The sequence below is a fragment of the Rattus norvegicus genome, chromosome 16 (genome assembly GCF_036323735.1).
Source record: "Rattus norvegicus strain BN/NHsdMcwi chromosome 16, GRCr8, whole genome shotgun sequence".
Taxonomy (NCBI): Eukaryota; Metazoa; Chordata; class Mammalia; order Rodentia; family Muridae; genus Rattus; species Rattus norvegicus.
Genome location: NC_086034.1, coordinates 83,312,886 through 83,327,786, shown reverse-complemented (window position 1 = coordinate 83,327,786; position 14,901 = coordinate 83,312,886). Strand labels below are relative to the sequence as shown.

General features: G+C 52.6%; 1 protein-coding gene across 12 annotated transcripts in view; it reads left to right on the top strand.

Moving 5' to 3' along the window:
• The window catches only part of Mcf2l (MCF.2 cell line derived transforming sequence-like), a 146,407-nt gene that overhangs the window by 27,897 nt on the left and 103,609 nt on the right, over positions 1-14,901 (top strand). For 6 of the 12 annotated variants that reach the window (XM_006253421.5, XM_039094163.2, XM_039094162.2 and 3 more), the window contains exon 1: positions 10,080-13,168. The exons of 2 other annotated variants lie outside the window; for them this stretch is intronic. In XM_006253421.5, coding sequence (XP_006253483.1) covers positions 12,793-13,168 — 376 coding nt within the window. In that variant the 5' untranslated portion in view covers positions 10,080-12,792. Of the gene's footprint in view, positions 1-10,079; positions 13,169-14,901 lie in introns of those variants that run through there. 4 more of the 12 variants (XM_063275044.1, XM_017599979.3, NM_001413769.1 and 1 more) reach the window with 3 other exon arrangements.

Sequence of the window (14,901 nt, the reverse complement as noted above, 5' to 3'; positions counted from 1 at the left end):
ACAGAACGTGGCCAGGAGGTCAGAACAAGACAAGCGGTCCACAGATGGGTTTGGGGTGTTTCAATGGCTCATCTCACACTGTGATGTTAGCTGGCGTTGACTGGATACTCACTACTGCCGAGCTGATGGATTTGTTTGGTTTGGAACTGAGTTTCCCCAAGGCTGTGTGCCTAAGGCTCCGTCCCAGCGCAGCAGCGTTCAGACGTGACTGTGGGAAGTGACTGGATTATGAGGGCTCAGACCTCACATCAGGATTATTCCTCGGATGGCTTTGTTCTGATAGGCTACAGAAAGTAACAGAAACGTAGAGGGGCGTCTCCGCTTGAAGGGAGTGGGTCTGTGGGGGCTCTATCTCTGTCTCCCAGCTATGGGAGGCAATGTTCAGCCAGTTAAGCAATGGGCCCAGGGGACTAAAGCTTGAGCCCTCTGACCCTGTGAGCCCAGACAAACCTCTCCTCTCTTAAACTGTTTTCTATGGGTGTCTTGTCACACATGGTTCAGATAGACTTAATCCTCAGAAGAACCCATGGTATAGGCATTTTGTGACTCAGGGTGGGCAGCTGAAGCAGAGAGAAGCTCCTTAAAGTTTGCCTTCCTAACCAGAGGCTGAGCTGGGATGAGAACCCAGATGCAGCTACCACTGGACAGTGGGTCGCAACCTGTGGGTCACATATTAGATATCCGGCATATCAGATATTTACAGTATGATTCACAACAGCAGCAAACTTACATTTATGAAGTAGCAACAAAAATAATTTTAAGCTTGAGAACCACCACTCTAAAGGGCACTGCTTTTCCCCCAGAGAGCAGTTCAGAACTGTCAGAGTCACATGTGGAGGTCAGGGGACAACCTTAATGAGTCAGTTTCTCCTTTTCCCATGTGGGTCCCACCCCGGAAACTGAACTTGCACTATCCAGATTTGCCCTCACCCCCTGAGCCATGTCTCTCCTTACAGGCACGGTCATCAGTCTGCCCGGGTGGCATCACACTCACTTAGGACATTCAAGGCCAACCGCACACCCTGTTGTGGGGTCTTTGTGGTATCTGGAGAGGTGATTCTGAAGGGCAAGGGGTGGTGACTCTGGCCAGCTGGGAGTTGTGACCTGAGAAACACCTACCTGCTTTTTATCTGGGGTTGCCCTCTCTTCTACTGAACTGTGGCTGTGGCCTCTGGAGATGGGTGACCATCCAAGGGGCACTGGCCCCAGCTGGGTCTGACTTCAGGAGCTCTAACGGTGTGTGTATCCTGTTGAGTCCTGGGATGCTGTGCTGCATCTAAAAATCTCACTCTCTTTTCCTCAGATCAAGGATATGTTACAGTTAAAATGGGCCACACCGGGAAACTTCCCTGTGGACACCACATCACACCACACCACACCACACCACACCACACCACACCACACCACACCACACCACACCACACCACACCACACCACACCACACCACACTTGAGGAGTGGCAGAGCCCTTGTGCTCAGTCTGAGTGGCTCTGACCACGTGGGCCCACTTGCAGTCTGCCCCGTGGGAAGCCTGAGAAACACCCCACACCCCTGCAGGACAGTGTTGTCAGCACCTGTGCCCTGGGGAGGTCTTTCCAGTCACAGAGATGGACCTTGGCTAGCAGCTGTAGACAGGAAGCTAAGAACAATGAGTATTTCTAGACCCAGCTTGGTCTTCATGCTGGGGGGGGAGTGGACACCAGGCGCCAGGGGAGTGTGGGTCCTGGTGGAGCAGAGCAGCCTGGTGCTGCGGAGCCGCTCTGAGGCCTCTCTCTGTGTTTACATCCGTGAAATAGGACACGCTGCGTGGTTCATGTGTCGCTCTCATTTCAACCAGCGATGCTGCCTGCCTGCAGGTTATGGATTCCGTACCAAATGGAGCAGCTGCCACATGCTCACACAGGAGAACACTTGGAGAAAATCAGTTGTGCAGCGTTTTCTTATCACTGCAGGACTTTACCTCACACTCCCTGAGCCTTGTTTGCCTTACGTGGCACTATTTCGTCATCAAGGTTGTGTGTTTGTAAAGCATAAACACAAGCAGGACCACTCCACCAGCTCCTTCCGTGGCTTCTAGATCCCTCCATGGGATGTCTGTGAGCCACAGCTACCGTCCTCCTGAACTCACCTCCTCACTGCTTGTCTCTCGATGTTATCACTTGCCAGCCAATAAAGACCTGGACCTGTGTGGCTCTGCCCAGGCCTGCGTCAGTCAGCATTTCTCAAGTGAGATCAGGAGACGTCTGGACAGAAGCTGGCATCCGCTGGCTTGTTTTCTTGAACTGGCTTACATATTGCGTGGCCCAGGAAGTCAAGACTCTGAGGCAAGGACTCTGAGCAGCACTTGGAGGCCGAACTCCCTCATTGCCGGGGACTTCTTTTTCTTTCGGCCTTCTAGGGGTTTGAGCCACACCCTGGAGGCTCATCTGCTTTACTCTAAGCCCTGAGACTGCAAGTGCTCTTAGCCACATCTACAGGACACCTATGCAGTGTCTGAGCCAGCACCTCAGCAGCTCCTGCCCCTCCCACCAGCTCACAGCCTGATTTCCCACTTTAGCTGCTGTCTCCCATACCCATGGTCTGACCTGCACAGGTCCTCTGCACCCCAAGTCTCACCGCCCCAGAAGAAACTTAGGCTCCCATTGTGAACCTCGATCCCCACAGTTTTCCCCTGTCCCTGCCTAAGACTGCCTAGAGTCTACTGAGACCTCCTTTCTGCAAGGTCTGCAGACCCCACGGGAGCCATGGACACCAAGGATCTCAGGATGAAGGCTTGGGCTATCTCAAGACACTTAGGATGGAGGTTTGGGCTATCTCAAGACACTTAGCTTCAGTGGACAGGTCCATGGTGCCAATGTACACACCTGCCTGGCTGGGCTTATGGTTCAGCTCAGTAGTGCAAAGATCTTTATGAAGTCAATCCAGAACAGGCAGAGCCTCTGCTTTATGGGTTCTGTGTTGGGAGGAATGTTACTCCTGTTTTTTTCTCTCCAGCACGGACAGTGCTAGACTCTCCTCCTCACACCTATCCGTCCACGTGCCTCCCTCGCCCCTGTGCCTAGGGAGTCAGTTTGTCAGTTAAATATACACACTACCATCTGGATCCCTCATTAAAACTTCTTGGATATGGTGTGACATCAGCACGTCCTTTGTTAAGACAGCACTGTCTCCCTACTCTCCTGGCACCAACTCTTGTGCTTGGGGGCTTCCTCTCTCCTGGGCTGTCACTTCTTGAGAACAGAGTGTCCTTTGTTCCTGCAGTGAGGTGAGCAAGCCATCCTGACGGGGTGGGGGGTGGAGGGGATTGTTTTCCAAGGCGTTCATCCAAAACAACAGAATGTAAGGAAGCTGCCCATTGTTCCATGGCTCCTGGCTGTTACAAGGCCTTTCCAGTGTTGACTGGTTCATCTTCATGGTTCTGTTTTCCCACCATTGAGTGGATATCCCATCCCCTTCTTGGACAAAGGCAATATCTGTTGGCAGGTTCTGCTAACTGCTCCTCATAAGTCATAGCTACTCTCTCATACAATGTTCCACAGTTAGCCAAGGTCTCCGTGCCTCCTGACAGAGCATGGTGCTATGGCCCCGTCCTCCTACTCCCTGGGGACTCCTAGAAGTTAGCTTTAGGATATCAGCCATGACACATAGGCACCTGGCCTTTGTCTGGGATGAAAGCATTTTGGATGAGTGTGTGGTTTGGGGAGTCCTTCAAATGCCTTGACTTTCTCATGGGTATATGGGAACCACTTCATAGTCTAGGGCTAGTACTAGGATCTCCCCAGATCTCCTTAGAGCTGCCTTTTGTAACACTACCAAGGAGCCTCTTAATCCTGTGTCCTGCCCTCTTTCTCTGTTGGGCCATTCTGGTTGCTTTGTTGAGCCTCAGAAAGCGGTGTCCAGTTCACCCAGGGCAGAGGGCAGGGCAGCTGCTCCTTCCTGTCTGCCTCCATGGTGGTGCTGGCTCCTGTTGCTATTCTAACAAAACGTTGCAACACAGTGGCCACACCATTGCAAGCTTGCTACATGGAGTTCCAGAAATGTCAAGCTTAGGCACAGTCAGGATTAGTTCCTCATGGGAGTCCTCAGGGGGAACCCAGCCCTACTCTGTTCAGTTTCTTTTTGACTTGGAACTCCATTGCTGACCTCCACCATGTCTTCCCATCCCCCTGCCTCAGAACTACTTGCCCCCCTATGGTAGACAGAGACATCATGGTCTCTAGATAATCCACAGCAGTCTCCCATATGTGACTGCCATATGTGGCACTCAGACTGACTCCCATATGTGGCAACTCAGAGTCAAAGAGCACACCTTTAGGCCTTAATCAACAGTCCCACCGGCCGTCCATTAACTGAAGGTCTTGCCACAGCTGTTAGTGGACAGCCTGTTAGTGGACAGCCTGTTAGTGGACAGCCTGTTGTTCCCCACTGCAGGGGGCCCTCCGGACTCCAGGGCTTGGGCTACAGAGATGGAGACGAGTGTGGATCTCAGACTGACAAGGAAATTCAAGTCCTCTTCGCTCCCTACCCTTCCCTTCCTGGAGAGTCTGGATCCACTGCCCCATCTGTGGTCACTCGCTGTGGCTTCATGGGATACCTACATGGAACTCGTAAGAAACTTCCCAAAGGCAGATGAAACCTGTTGGGTAGCTCACATAAAGCAGAGCCTAAAAGAATGGACTCAGAGTAATGTAGGAACTCCAGTAGGAGTCCATCTTGCTGAAGTGAGCTGGATCCACGTGTCTGCGGCTCTAAGCCACACGGTGGTGAGGCGTCCACTGCATGGTCTGTGCTGGACACAGTGCCTGGTTCTCTGAGAAAAACCCCCTGGCTGGCACTAGGCTGGCATGAAGAGCCTCTTGGAGCTGGGTTGGGTCCCCTGCACTCTTGAACATGAGGAACCGTGCCTCCTTCCCAGAGCACGGTGTCTGGGACACTACTGCATGTGACTGAGGCCGGTCCTAGCCTCTTCTCCAGCTGTCCTGGCTGACATAAAGGGTCTCAACCTTGTCCTCTCCTGCTCCCCTCTTTGGGAGTCCCACAGGCTGGGGATGAGCTAGAGGCCTCCCTTTCCCAAGGCAACACCCTTCATCTCTTGCACACGCAGGCTGCTCGTCTCTAGTTTTGGGTGCTAAGTCCTGTGATACAATCTTGTCCCAATCCAGTTGAGGTCACAGCTGACCCCGTATGTGACCCTGTGGTGAGGTCACAGCTGACCCGGTATGTGACCCTGTGGCAGTCCTCAAGAGCAGTAACTCCTGCATGAGGTCTGGATCCATGGAATTCACACCAGGACTACAGCAACTTGCCTTCTTCTCGGGTTTCAAGAGGGTTCAGGTGCCCAACTCCACCTCACTGCTGAGGGAACTGGGGCGTTTGCTAAACTCCATAATGGCTCCCTAAAAAACAAAAGCTTCTTGTCCAGCAGGGTGGGTGAGGCAAGCTCTTGAACCTCCTGTGCTGTTGGGGTAACCTGATGTCTCTGCCCCCTGTCCTTCTATTGACTCTGATCTTCACTACTACTTGTACTGGGGATTGTAATAGTTTTTTGGGGTAGGGGTCCCATAGTTTGCCTTCTATTTGAGGTCACTGAAACACCTTAGCTCGTAAAGCCCAAGCCCAATCATTTAAAAACTTTAGACCCCAGCCCCAAAGCTTGTGCCAGCATAGGCTCAAAAGCCAGAGGAGTACAGTGAGAGCAGATCCATGCTCTCCCTTTCCAGCTCCTCTCTGGAGCAACATCTCCACACACGTGTGTACTCATGGGGATGCACAGGCACAAGAGTCCACCCATCATGCATATACAGCTACACAAACACGCAAGGATGTGGACTTCTTATCTGGTGAAGTGGTGTTGTCCCCTGGAGGTCTGCAGATTCTGCCCTGTATAGGCATCTGTAGGATCCCTAGATCTGAGTCACCTCTGTGAGGAGCTTGAATGGGTGACTGCATTATAGTTCCCAAAGCTGGCATTGAAGCCTGACACGTGGGCAGACACCCTACCCAGAGCTGTCAGTCCTTCCTGCTGGGATTGAGGGCCGATGCGTCTCCACCTGGGCAGAGACCAGCCTTCCTCGCTGGAAGCTTGTATTCTAATCCCACTCGTGAGCTCTCCAGAGTGGGCAAGGGAAGCCTTTGCCGTGGTGCTTCATAGGACTCCGAGTCCCCATGCTGCCTGCCACCCTCAACACAGCCATTCTCTGAACTCAGAATGTGGGCCTGTATCTTCACCCTGGCTTTGGAATGAGATCCTAGAGGGTAGGAAAGGTAGATCCAGCCATGCCCCCACTCTGGACCAGACCAGCCTGGCACAGGGACCACATTCATTCTCCCTGCCAAGGTCCCCAGGACTGCCTGAGAGGGATTTGGTGACAAAGTTCCAGAGTACATGACAGCAGGGACAGAATGGGGGGACCGAGGGACTGAATGGTTCTGGAGGCTGTGGTCTCTCTGTTAGCCTGACATTGACCTGAGTATAGGTTGCCCAGACAGCTCTGCAGTGTTCCCTGCATGTGACAGAAATAACCTCACTCACTCAGAGAAACTTCAGGAGTGTCTAGGGAGTGGCCGGCACACTCTCTACTATCAGGAAAAATGTCTTCCAGCACCTGTGGGAACCCCAGTGCCAACATGCTGCCCTGGGTTCTCTCTGGGTGGAAATGCGTTTCTGGAAACAGTGTCGGGCCCTACCTCAAAGCTACGTGTGTCACCTGATGTGGAAATAGGTCCTGCAAGGGAGAGGCTGACTCAGAGGCCAAGAGCTTCAGGAATGGGAGGACATGGCAGGGTGACCCGGATGAGACCTCACACCCTCAGGGAAGCCAAGAGTGGAAAGACCCCTCCCATGGGCTCAGACTGGGCATGAAACACCTCTTCCCAGCCTCCAGAGAGTCTCCTCAGCGCTGGTGGCTTAACGCATAGCCACAGGGTCCTAGGGATGGTGCAAGTCCTCTGTTTGCCTGTTTATCTCATATGACCATAGTCACTCTGCCAAGATGCTGCTGAGGGGGCCACATGGAGCCAAAGTAGGCTAGCACCACATGACCTCACACTGAAATCATCGGAAAACCTGGCTGGGAACTTACTGACCGCACCAGAGTGCGGAAGGGTTCGCGGGACTAAGATGTGGTTCCCTCCACATCCAGCTGGTACAAGCATCTCCCTCTCCCATCCAGGCAAATGACCTCTGTGGAGACCAAGCTTACGTCTCTTTCTCGCTCATGACCCTTTCTTGGCTGTGCTGGGCCTGGGGGGGGTTGGATGCGCCCCCAGCAATGCGCTCCGTGCAGAGGGCCTGTAGTGAGTGCTGCGGAGGAGGAATCGGACACCTTCGTGTCTTCCTACAATGTCAGAATGTACCGGACAGCAGCAAACTCACAAGCCAGGTCTGTCCACCCAGCTGCGACTGGCCAAGCAGTCCCAGCTGCCCCGATAGCTGGTGAGGGCGAGTGCAGGCTTTCCCTCCGCTCTCACTACTGGTGCTACGACCCCATTACACCTTGTGTAGTAACTGTGTGTCATGGGAAAGGTGCAGAAGTGCTCAGGGCTTTAGGCAGGCTTTCCTGGAGGTGCGGCAGGGCTGGTGGAGGTGTAGTCACCGCGGGTGGTGAGTATGGTATGGAGGATCCGGGAGAACAGGCTCACACGGCTGTTTCCGGCTGTTGGGTAGATGTGCTTCAGGGTTGAGTCCAGCAAGATGCGGGACCATGGCGACTGCAGAGGCAAGACATAGGCCTGGGTCTGGACTGAGGGTTAGACAGACCAGTAAGGACCCAGCTGAGCTACAGCCCTGGGAACAGGAGAAGTTCTCTGCCTGCCGGTAGCTCTTTGCTGCAGACACCGTGGCAGATGACAGACTTGTAGGCCACTGCCATCACAGCGTCACACGTTGCCCTCTTTTTGGGGTCCAGGTGAAGGTGTTGAACCCTCCCATGGTCTGGTGTGGTCAGTGAGTTCCCAGCCAGGTTTTCCTGGCATTTTCAGTGTGAGTTCGTATGGTGCTGGTCTACTTTGGTAGGTTTACGGGGTCCGTTACTCTCAGGAGCAAGCTATGCACCAGCCTGGTTCACAGCCGCTATTGGGTGTCTGTTTGCACTGTAAGGGGCAGGCTCACACTGCCTCTGTGTTTGTACTCAGAATGAAGCCAAACCGAGTTATTCAGGGCAAGGGACAGCCGGAAGCCTGTTTTCGTCCAGTATGGAGTGCCTTAGAGCACAGCCGTCTGATAGCAACACCTGTCGTGGATACTGTGGCTTTACAATGTCTGTCTGCTCCTCAACTGCGCTTACCACAGCCTGTGCCCCAACAGACACACACACACACACACACACACACACACACACACACACACACACACACACACATACACACACAGCCTGCCAAGTCTATCCTCCAAGCATGGCCTCAGTGGATTTATCTCCTTTGAAAACCTGCTTCTTCTGCATGGCTACCCAGCATGAACTAAATGTGCTCTAACGCTGGTTCCTGCTTGCGTTCTGTGTGTTATATGTGTTCTAGATATTGACAAATTCCACTTCAAGGCTGAGGTGCTAAAATGAATTTTTAAAACTGTAATCTTCCTGGCAGATATCCTAAAGAGACATATGTGTCCCTTGATCTATCGGACTATTGGAACGATGGAAAGAAATGGGACTTTCCGCAGGAATCTCTTGCTAGGAGAAGGAAAACAGCCAGCCAGGGGGTGCTGTGTCCCAAAAGAGTCACGGCTTGTGTGTGGGACCACCTTTCCACGCCTAAAGCCCAGGCAACAATGAGTCAGTGGGCAGGAGACTTGAGCCAGACAACTGAATCATGCATATTTGTTGTTTCCATTTAAACCGTACCCTCATTTCAGGATCCTGGGGGTGCGCTGGGCGGTGGTAGTGCATCCTGGGTCTTTTTACCCTCTTCTCAGCAGAGCCACGGTGAAGAAATCTTTTTCCTGCTTTTCACACTGATTTTTAAATGGCTTATTGGGGGCGGGTGGGCAAACCTGCCTTGTTGGGGCACAGGCAGTGACCCTGTGTTTGGTAAGAGGATTGCACACATTAAAGTATGTGCCTATTCTGGAAACTTTAAAACTCACCACCACCTTTGTCTGTAACTGCTGGGCATGCAAACCCTTGCATATGTGTTCACACGTGTGGAGGCCAGAGGTCTGTATCAATCTGGCTGTCCAATAAACTCCAGGGGTCTACTGGTCTTCACTTAAGCTGGTGACAACTCTGACGTTCCAGGGTCCATATGAAGAGTCTTAACCTCCTTGCAGGGAGGGAAAAACTTGTGTGCAGCTGAGCCCAAGCCCTGCCCCTCCCACAACTCCACCTCAGAAGGGGTGGTTCCTCCAGGCCAGCCCACACCACACTGGGTCTGCTTTCCTCCCCCCACCCCTCCTCCTCTCCTGTGGCTGTTCTTCCAGAATAGTTGCTAGGGAACGGCTGGTATCCAGGTGTAGCCTTACAGCATCCGCCTCCTCCTGGGGCCTGGCCAGAGGTTGAGCTGCTCCTAGGGCCCCTTTGTCCCACAAGCCAGGCAGAGAGAAAGAAGGAAAGAGGCCGCCTCTGGGTCACCAATTCTCTTGGAGCTGCTGGGGGGCGGGGCTTACCTTGTGACCTGGGCAACCGCTGAAACACCAGAGATCATTTTAACCCAAATACCTTGGCAAGACAAATACTTGATTTTAAGTCAGAATCAGAATCCTGCCCCAATGGGGGACACTACGTGTTCTTTCAGGGATATTTTAGAGCAAAAGCCAGGGTTTGAGGCTGGAGAGATAGCTCCAGGGTGAAGAGCTCTGGCTGTTCTTCCAGGCTTCCTGAGTTTGATTCCCAGAACCCGCATGGCAGTAATACAACCCTCTTTAATTCCAGTCCTAGGGCACGGACACCCACTTCTGGCCTCTGTGGGCATCAAGCACACATACGGCGAACAGATTTACTTGCAGACCAAACACCCATACACATAAAATAAGGAAATACTACTTTAAAAAAAAAAAAAGCCAGGTTCTTGCATCCCAACAAGCTAGGCTCAGCCACCCACCTCAAACTGCCCATTAAAGAGATGAATATCACTGGCCACATTGGAGGTAAGGGGTCCGGTGACCTTTATCTGTCTTTGGGGTACAAACATGAGTTTAGGTTTAAACAATAAGGGTTGGGTAGGGACAAGAGGTGTGCATAATTAAGTAGTCCAGGTCTTGTGGTCTCGTGAGGGCTTGGGCTCACAAGGTGGTCTTCTGAACTCTTCACCTTTGAGGAGACAGGGTGGCTCTCTCAAGATGACAGCTGCTGCCCCTGGTGTGGCCTCACCAACACTGGGTGCTGGGCTGTCCTGTGAGCTGGTGCTATTCTGGGAATCTGAGTTGCATTGATTACTTTTTTGGTAGCTGTAACAAAATACCTGAGGAAAATCAACTTAATGAAGAAAAGGGCTTATTTTGGCTCACAGGGTGCCATCCCTTCATCGGGAAGTCACTGTCAGAGGAAGGCAGCTGGTCACGTGTTGCATCTGTCAGAAACCAGGAGTGCTGGGTGCACATCTCCTTTGTACTCAGTTCAGGACCCCAGCTCAGGAACAGTTGAGGGTTCTTCCTGCCTTAAGTAGCCCGGTCTAGAAACTCCCTCAAAGGCTTGTCACCCAATAACCCTAGACCCTGCCAAGTTCAATTTCCACACTGACCGTCCCTCAAGGTGGCTCAAGAGGAAGGCTGAAGACTCCAAGGATGATGACTCATGTCTGCACCTACAGCCAGAGCGAGGCAGGGACACCGGCCCTTCCTGCTTCTGCTGCTCTGTGACTCCAGGCAAGCAGCTTGGTCTCCTGCATCCCTATCCCATCTGTTCCCTAAGTGCAGGTTCCTTAGCATGACAGGGAGAGGGCCACACTGCATGTCCGCCACCAGGAGAATGGAGTCAGTGCCTACCATGTGTGCTTCCGAGAAGGCACAGAACACAGAGGCGCTCCGGGATGCTCCGTCCACAGGGCAGTTAGGACAGGAGGCAAACGCTGTCACCTTTCCCTTTGGTTCTGGCTTTGAGATGGGATGATGTCAGCAGTGTCTGTCAGAGCGTGAACCAGATGACTTCTATGGAAGTGCACACAACAAGCCAGATCCACCCACAGGCCATGAGACCTTGGGGGTCTGCCCCGAGGAAGCCTGGCTGCTCAGAAACACTCTTAGAAAGACATAGGCCTGTCCCTGTGGGGCTGGTGGAAGGCAGGGCCTACACTCAGCACTGCCCTGGTGACGGCTTCTCTGAGGCTGGAGCCCCCAGCTTGGCATGCATGGGGCAGGGGCTAGCAGAGAAGGTTCTGGAGCCGAGGGCACAGGCAAGTTCAGTTCCCCAGAGTCTGTTTTCAGATGACACACGTGTCCAAGTGTTAACTGACCCGACGCCTGGGACCACAGGCTCAGGGTTTCAGCGCTGCATAGCTGGGGTCTGCTTGTCCATGTGGTGACTCACTGCATCTACGCCACACCTCTGAAGTCTCCCTTCCTTTGCTCCATGAGATTATTTAAAACCAAAGCACCTCCGGTGTTCGAGGGCTTAGTTTTCAGAAAAGCAATAATTTCTATTATCTTACATTTTATCTATATGTTGTTATTACACATTGATTTGGGGACTTTAGCATGGCAATTATTTTACGGATCTTTACCTTCCAGGCCCTGAGTTCTGAGGACAAAACTGGGAGATCTGACATTTTGTGTCTTGATCCTTAGTTCAGTGCTGAACCCAACATATACACTGTTGACATGGCATCCTGGTACATACGTGTCTGACGCCAGGATGTTCATGCTGGAGCACATGGATGTCATTGGAAGCTGTGGTCCTAGGGCACACGCAATCGTCTCTATGGCTACTGACACATACATGTTGGACACTGTGGGGATACAGCACAGTCTACGGAGCCATAGTGTCGAAGCACATATGTTGGCCAATGTGGTGCCGATGCATATAATCTTAAATATTGGTCTTGGCGCACATGTATGTTACTGCATGTACAACATGTTGTCACATACATGTTGCTGGCCACCATGGTGCTGGTACATATACATGTTGGTGCATGTTTGCATTGTTGCACACCATGGTGCTGATATACTCATGTTATTGGAGTTTGTGGTCCTGGGGCTCACACGTGTTACTGAAAACCACGGGGCCATGGCACTCATCCCGCTGGCATGAACTAGTGTGAACTTTTCCAGCCCTGTACAAAATTCGAATCTCTTATAAACACTCCATCTCTTTAGGAAGCATGCGACCTGTCCTACCAAACAATAAAAAGATGGCCAGCAGCTGGAGGGGCTGGTGTGCACCACCCTGTGCATTGCAACAGTATGCTGTGCACCAAAAGCCCGGAACCGGTGTGGAGCTCGTGGTGTCAGATGCAGAATGTGGCCCTCTGCCAAACATGGCGAGGTTAGAGAGCCCTGGGCCTACAGCTGAGCTTCCTTCTCGCAGACCTGTGTCTTAGGTCTGGCACCGTCCTTGCGGGGAGAGTCAAGTCCTGCCCCAGCTACCCACCGACTCCTCTTACCTGGGCATGAGACCTCGTGGGGAGCGCGCTCTGGGCTGCTGTGGCCTCTGCACCTGCCCGGCAGCGGCAGGAGGTAAAGGGGGCCTGGGGCAGGAAGTAAAGGGAGCATTGAGCTCAGGCTTGGTGTTCTTTGGGTGGTTTGGGACAGCGTCCCTGCAGCAGCGTTTTCCAACCCCAGAGGACAGAAGCCCTAGGGAAAAGGGGGGGGGGGGCAAGGGCGGACCTGTGCGCCTGCGTAGCGGGGCTTTCAGATGCCCCCTTGATGCAAACTAGCCTCCCAGGTGCTCAGGTGGTGCACACGCATGACTCCAGGTGCGGGGTGGTGACACGCCCGGCAGGCTCAGTGCTTCCGCTTCCGCCTAGCGCCCCCCGCTCCCCCATCAACGCAAAGCGCGCCCCCCTCCCTGTGGCGCGGAGACCAATCCTGGGAAGCCAAGGAAAGCGCCACAACCCCCTCCCCGCTCCAGCCGCGCCCCCTCCCCACGCTCAGCCCCACCCGACAGCACCTCTGGTGCAGCGGAGGACGATCTTCTGGGGATCGGTTTTGTTGAGTCGGAGAATGAGGTTTTGGCTGAGAAATGAAGAGATGGCCCTAGAAGAAATGGTGCAGAGATTAAACGCGGTTTCCAAGAACACTGGTAGGAGGAGCCGCTGGCCTTGATTATATATTCTTAAGCTTGGCATCATTTGTGGAATTGTAGAGAATTGCATCTAATGGCTGTATAGCCGCGCTCATTCACTTTCCCCTAGCAGAAAAAGCAGCCGTGATGGGCATTTCTGACATCTGATCGGCTTTGTGGATTGACAGGGTGATTTTATTCTGCCTGACACAGTTTGGGAATTACAGATCAGTAGCACTGGCTTTCTAGGAGATGAGAGCTTGTATGCGGAGTCATTTGCCTGTGGGGGAGTCTGCAAGTCTGCTTGGGAACATCACCTCATTGCTGCGGTGGCCATAGAATTATGAGCCCAGAATGGCCTAGGGTCCAAGCCTTCAGATACTGGGATGAATGGGAGCCAAAGGATGTTCAATTATGGGAAAAATCCTCACCATGCACTGTCCAGCCTTAAGGCAAATGTTTGAAAATATTTTATTGGTTAAAAAGAGGGAGACTAGTGTAATTAGACATTCATTTTCAAGATTAATTGTCTGATTACTTAAAATAAGCTGTGAGGGACAGGCTGTAGCCTCCTGTAGATTTCAGCTCCTCAGAGCTGGCTGGATGCACCTCGCCATTGGCCTCATCGTTGTGCTGGGGCTCCTGGCAGAAGCAGGTACCACTGACTAGTTGTGTCTGGCATGGAGAGGAAATAATGGTGCGCAATTAAAAGTAGGTTGCTGTTTTTGTCGTGTGTTATATGGTGTGTGTGGCTATCTAGTTTTCTAAGTAATACTTTCCTGAGGGATTAAAATTTCATTCGTTGTCTGGCTTGGGTGTGGCACCCCCTCCCTGTATTAAATGACTAAGTCAGCATAGCCATCAAGTGCAGTGGTCTCCTGGCACTTGTGTAGACGGTCAGTTTACAACTCTGGCTTTGCGACAGAAATGGCTGTTTATTATAAATGGGTGAAAAGAAAAGACAGACATTTATACCTTCTGTCACCTTCCTCTTAGAGACGTGGCCCGTTTTTCTGGGTGTTGCTTGGGCAAGGTCTGGATGAATGTGGGACCCTGTGGGGCTGCCTGCCTGCCTGGGTAAGGAGGGGGACTTGCTGCTCTTCCCACCTATGCTTGGCTGGTGTGGGGGACTCACTCGTGGGAATTGCTCCAGCAGTGACGTCATCCCTGAGTTTCAGGTACTGAGGCTTCCTCATGGGCTCTGAAGGACACGACATGTGTGTTTTAACTTGTAAAAAGGCTCCCAGGGGAGCACATTCACTCACTGATGTGTTTATCCAAGCATCCTTGGATGGGCCCCGTGCCCCCTGATGTTTTTGCAGTACTAGAGTTACAGATTTCAAGCAGATCCGAAGATGTGGTCGGCAGGACCCTCTGTTGTGAACATCCCATTGTTCAGTGGTGGCGAGGGAGATGTCACCCACACCTGCACCCTTCCTGTCTCTCCTGCACACTGACCTGTTCTCAGCGTAACCCAATCTTTATCCATGCTGTGGCACCGGGGAGATGGGCTCTGATGGTTAGGGGCGATACGTCATGCAATGGGGACAGGAGTTGTGCACGCACAATGCAGGCTCTGGCTTCCACCCCTAGGGAAGTGGTGTAGGTCTGTGCCGTGGTTATCATTTGGAGCACGTCCTCAACAGTCCCTTCTAGCAGAGTGTAGCTCAAGGTCAGGATTGTTCATGTTCCAGGGGCATGTGAAGGTCATGGCCAGAAATGGGTAGATAGTTCTGGAAGCTTGAGCTAGA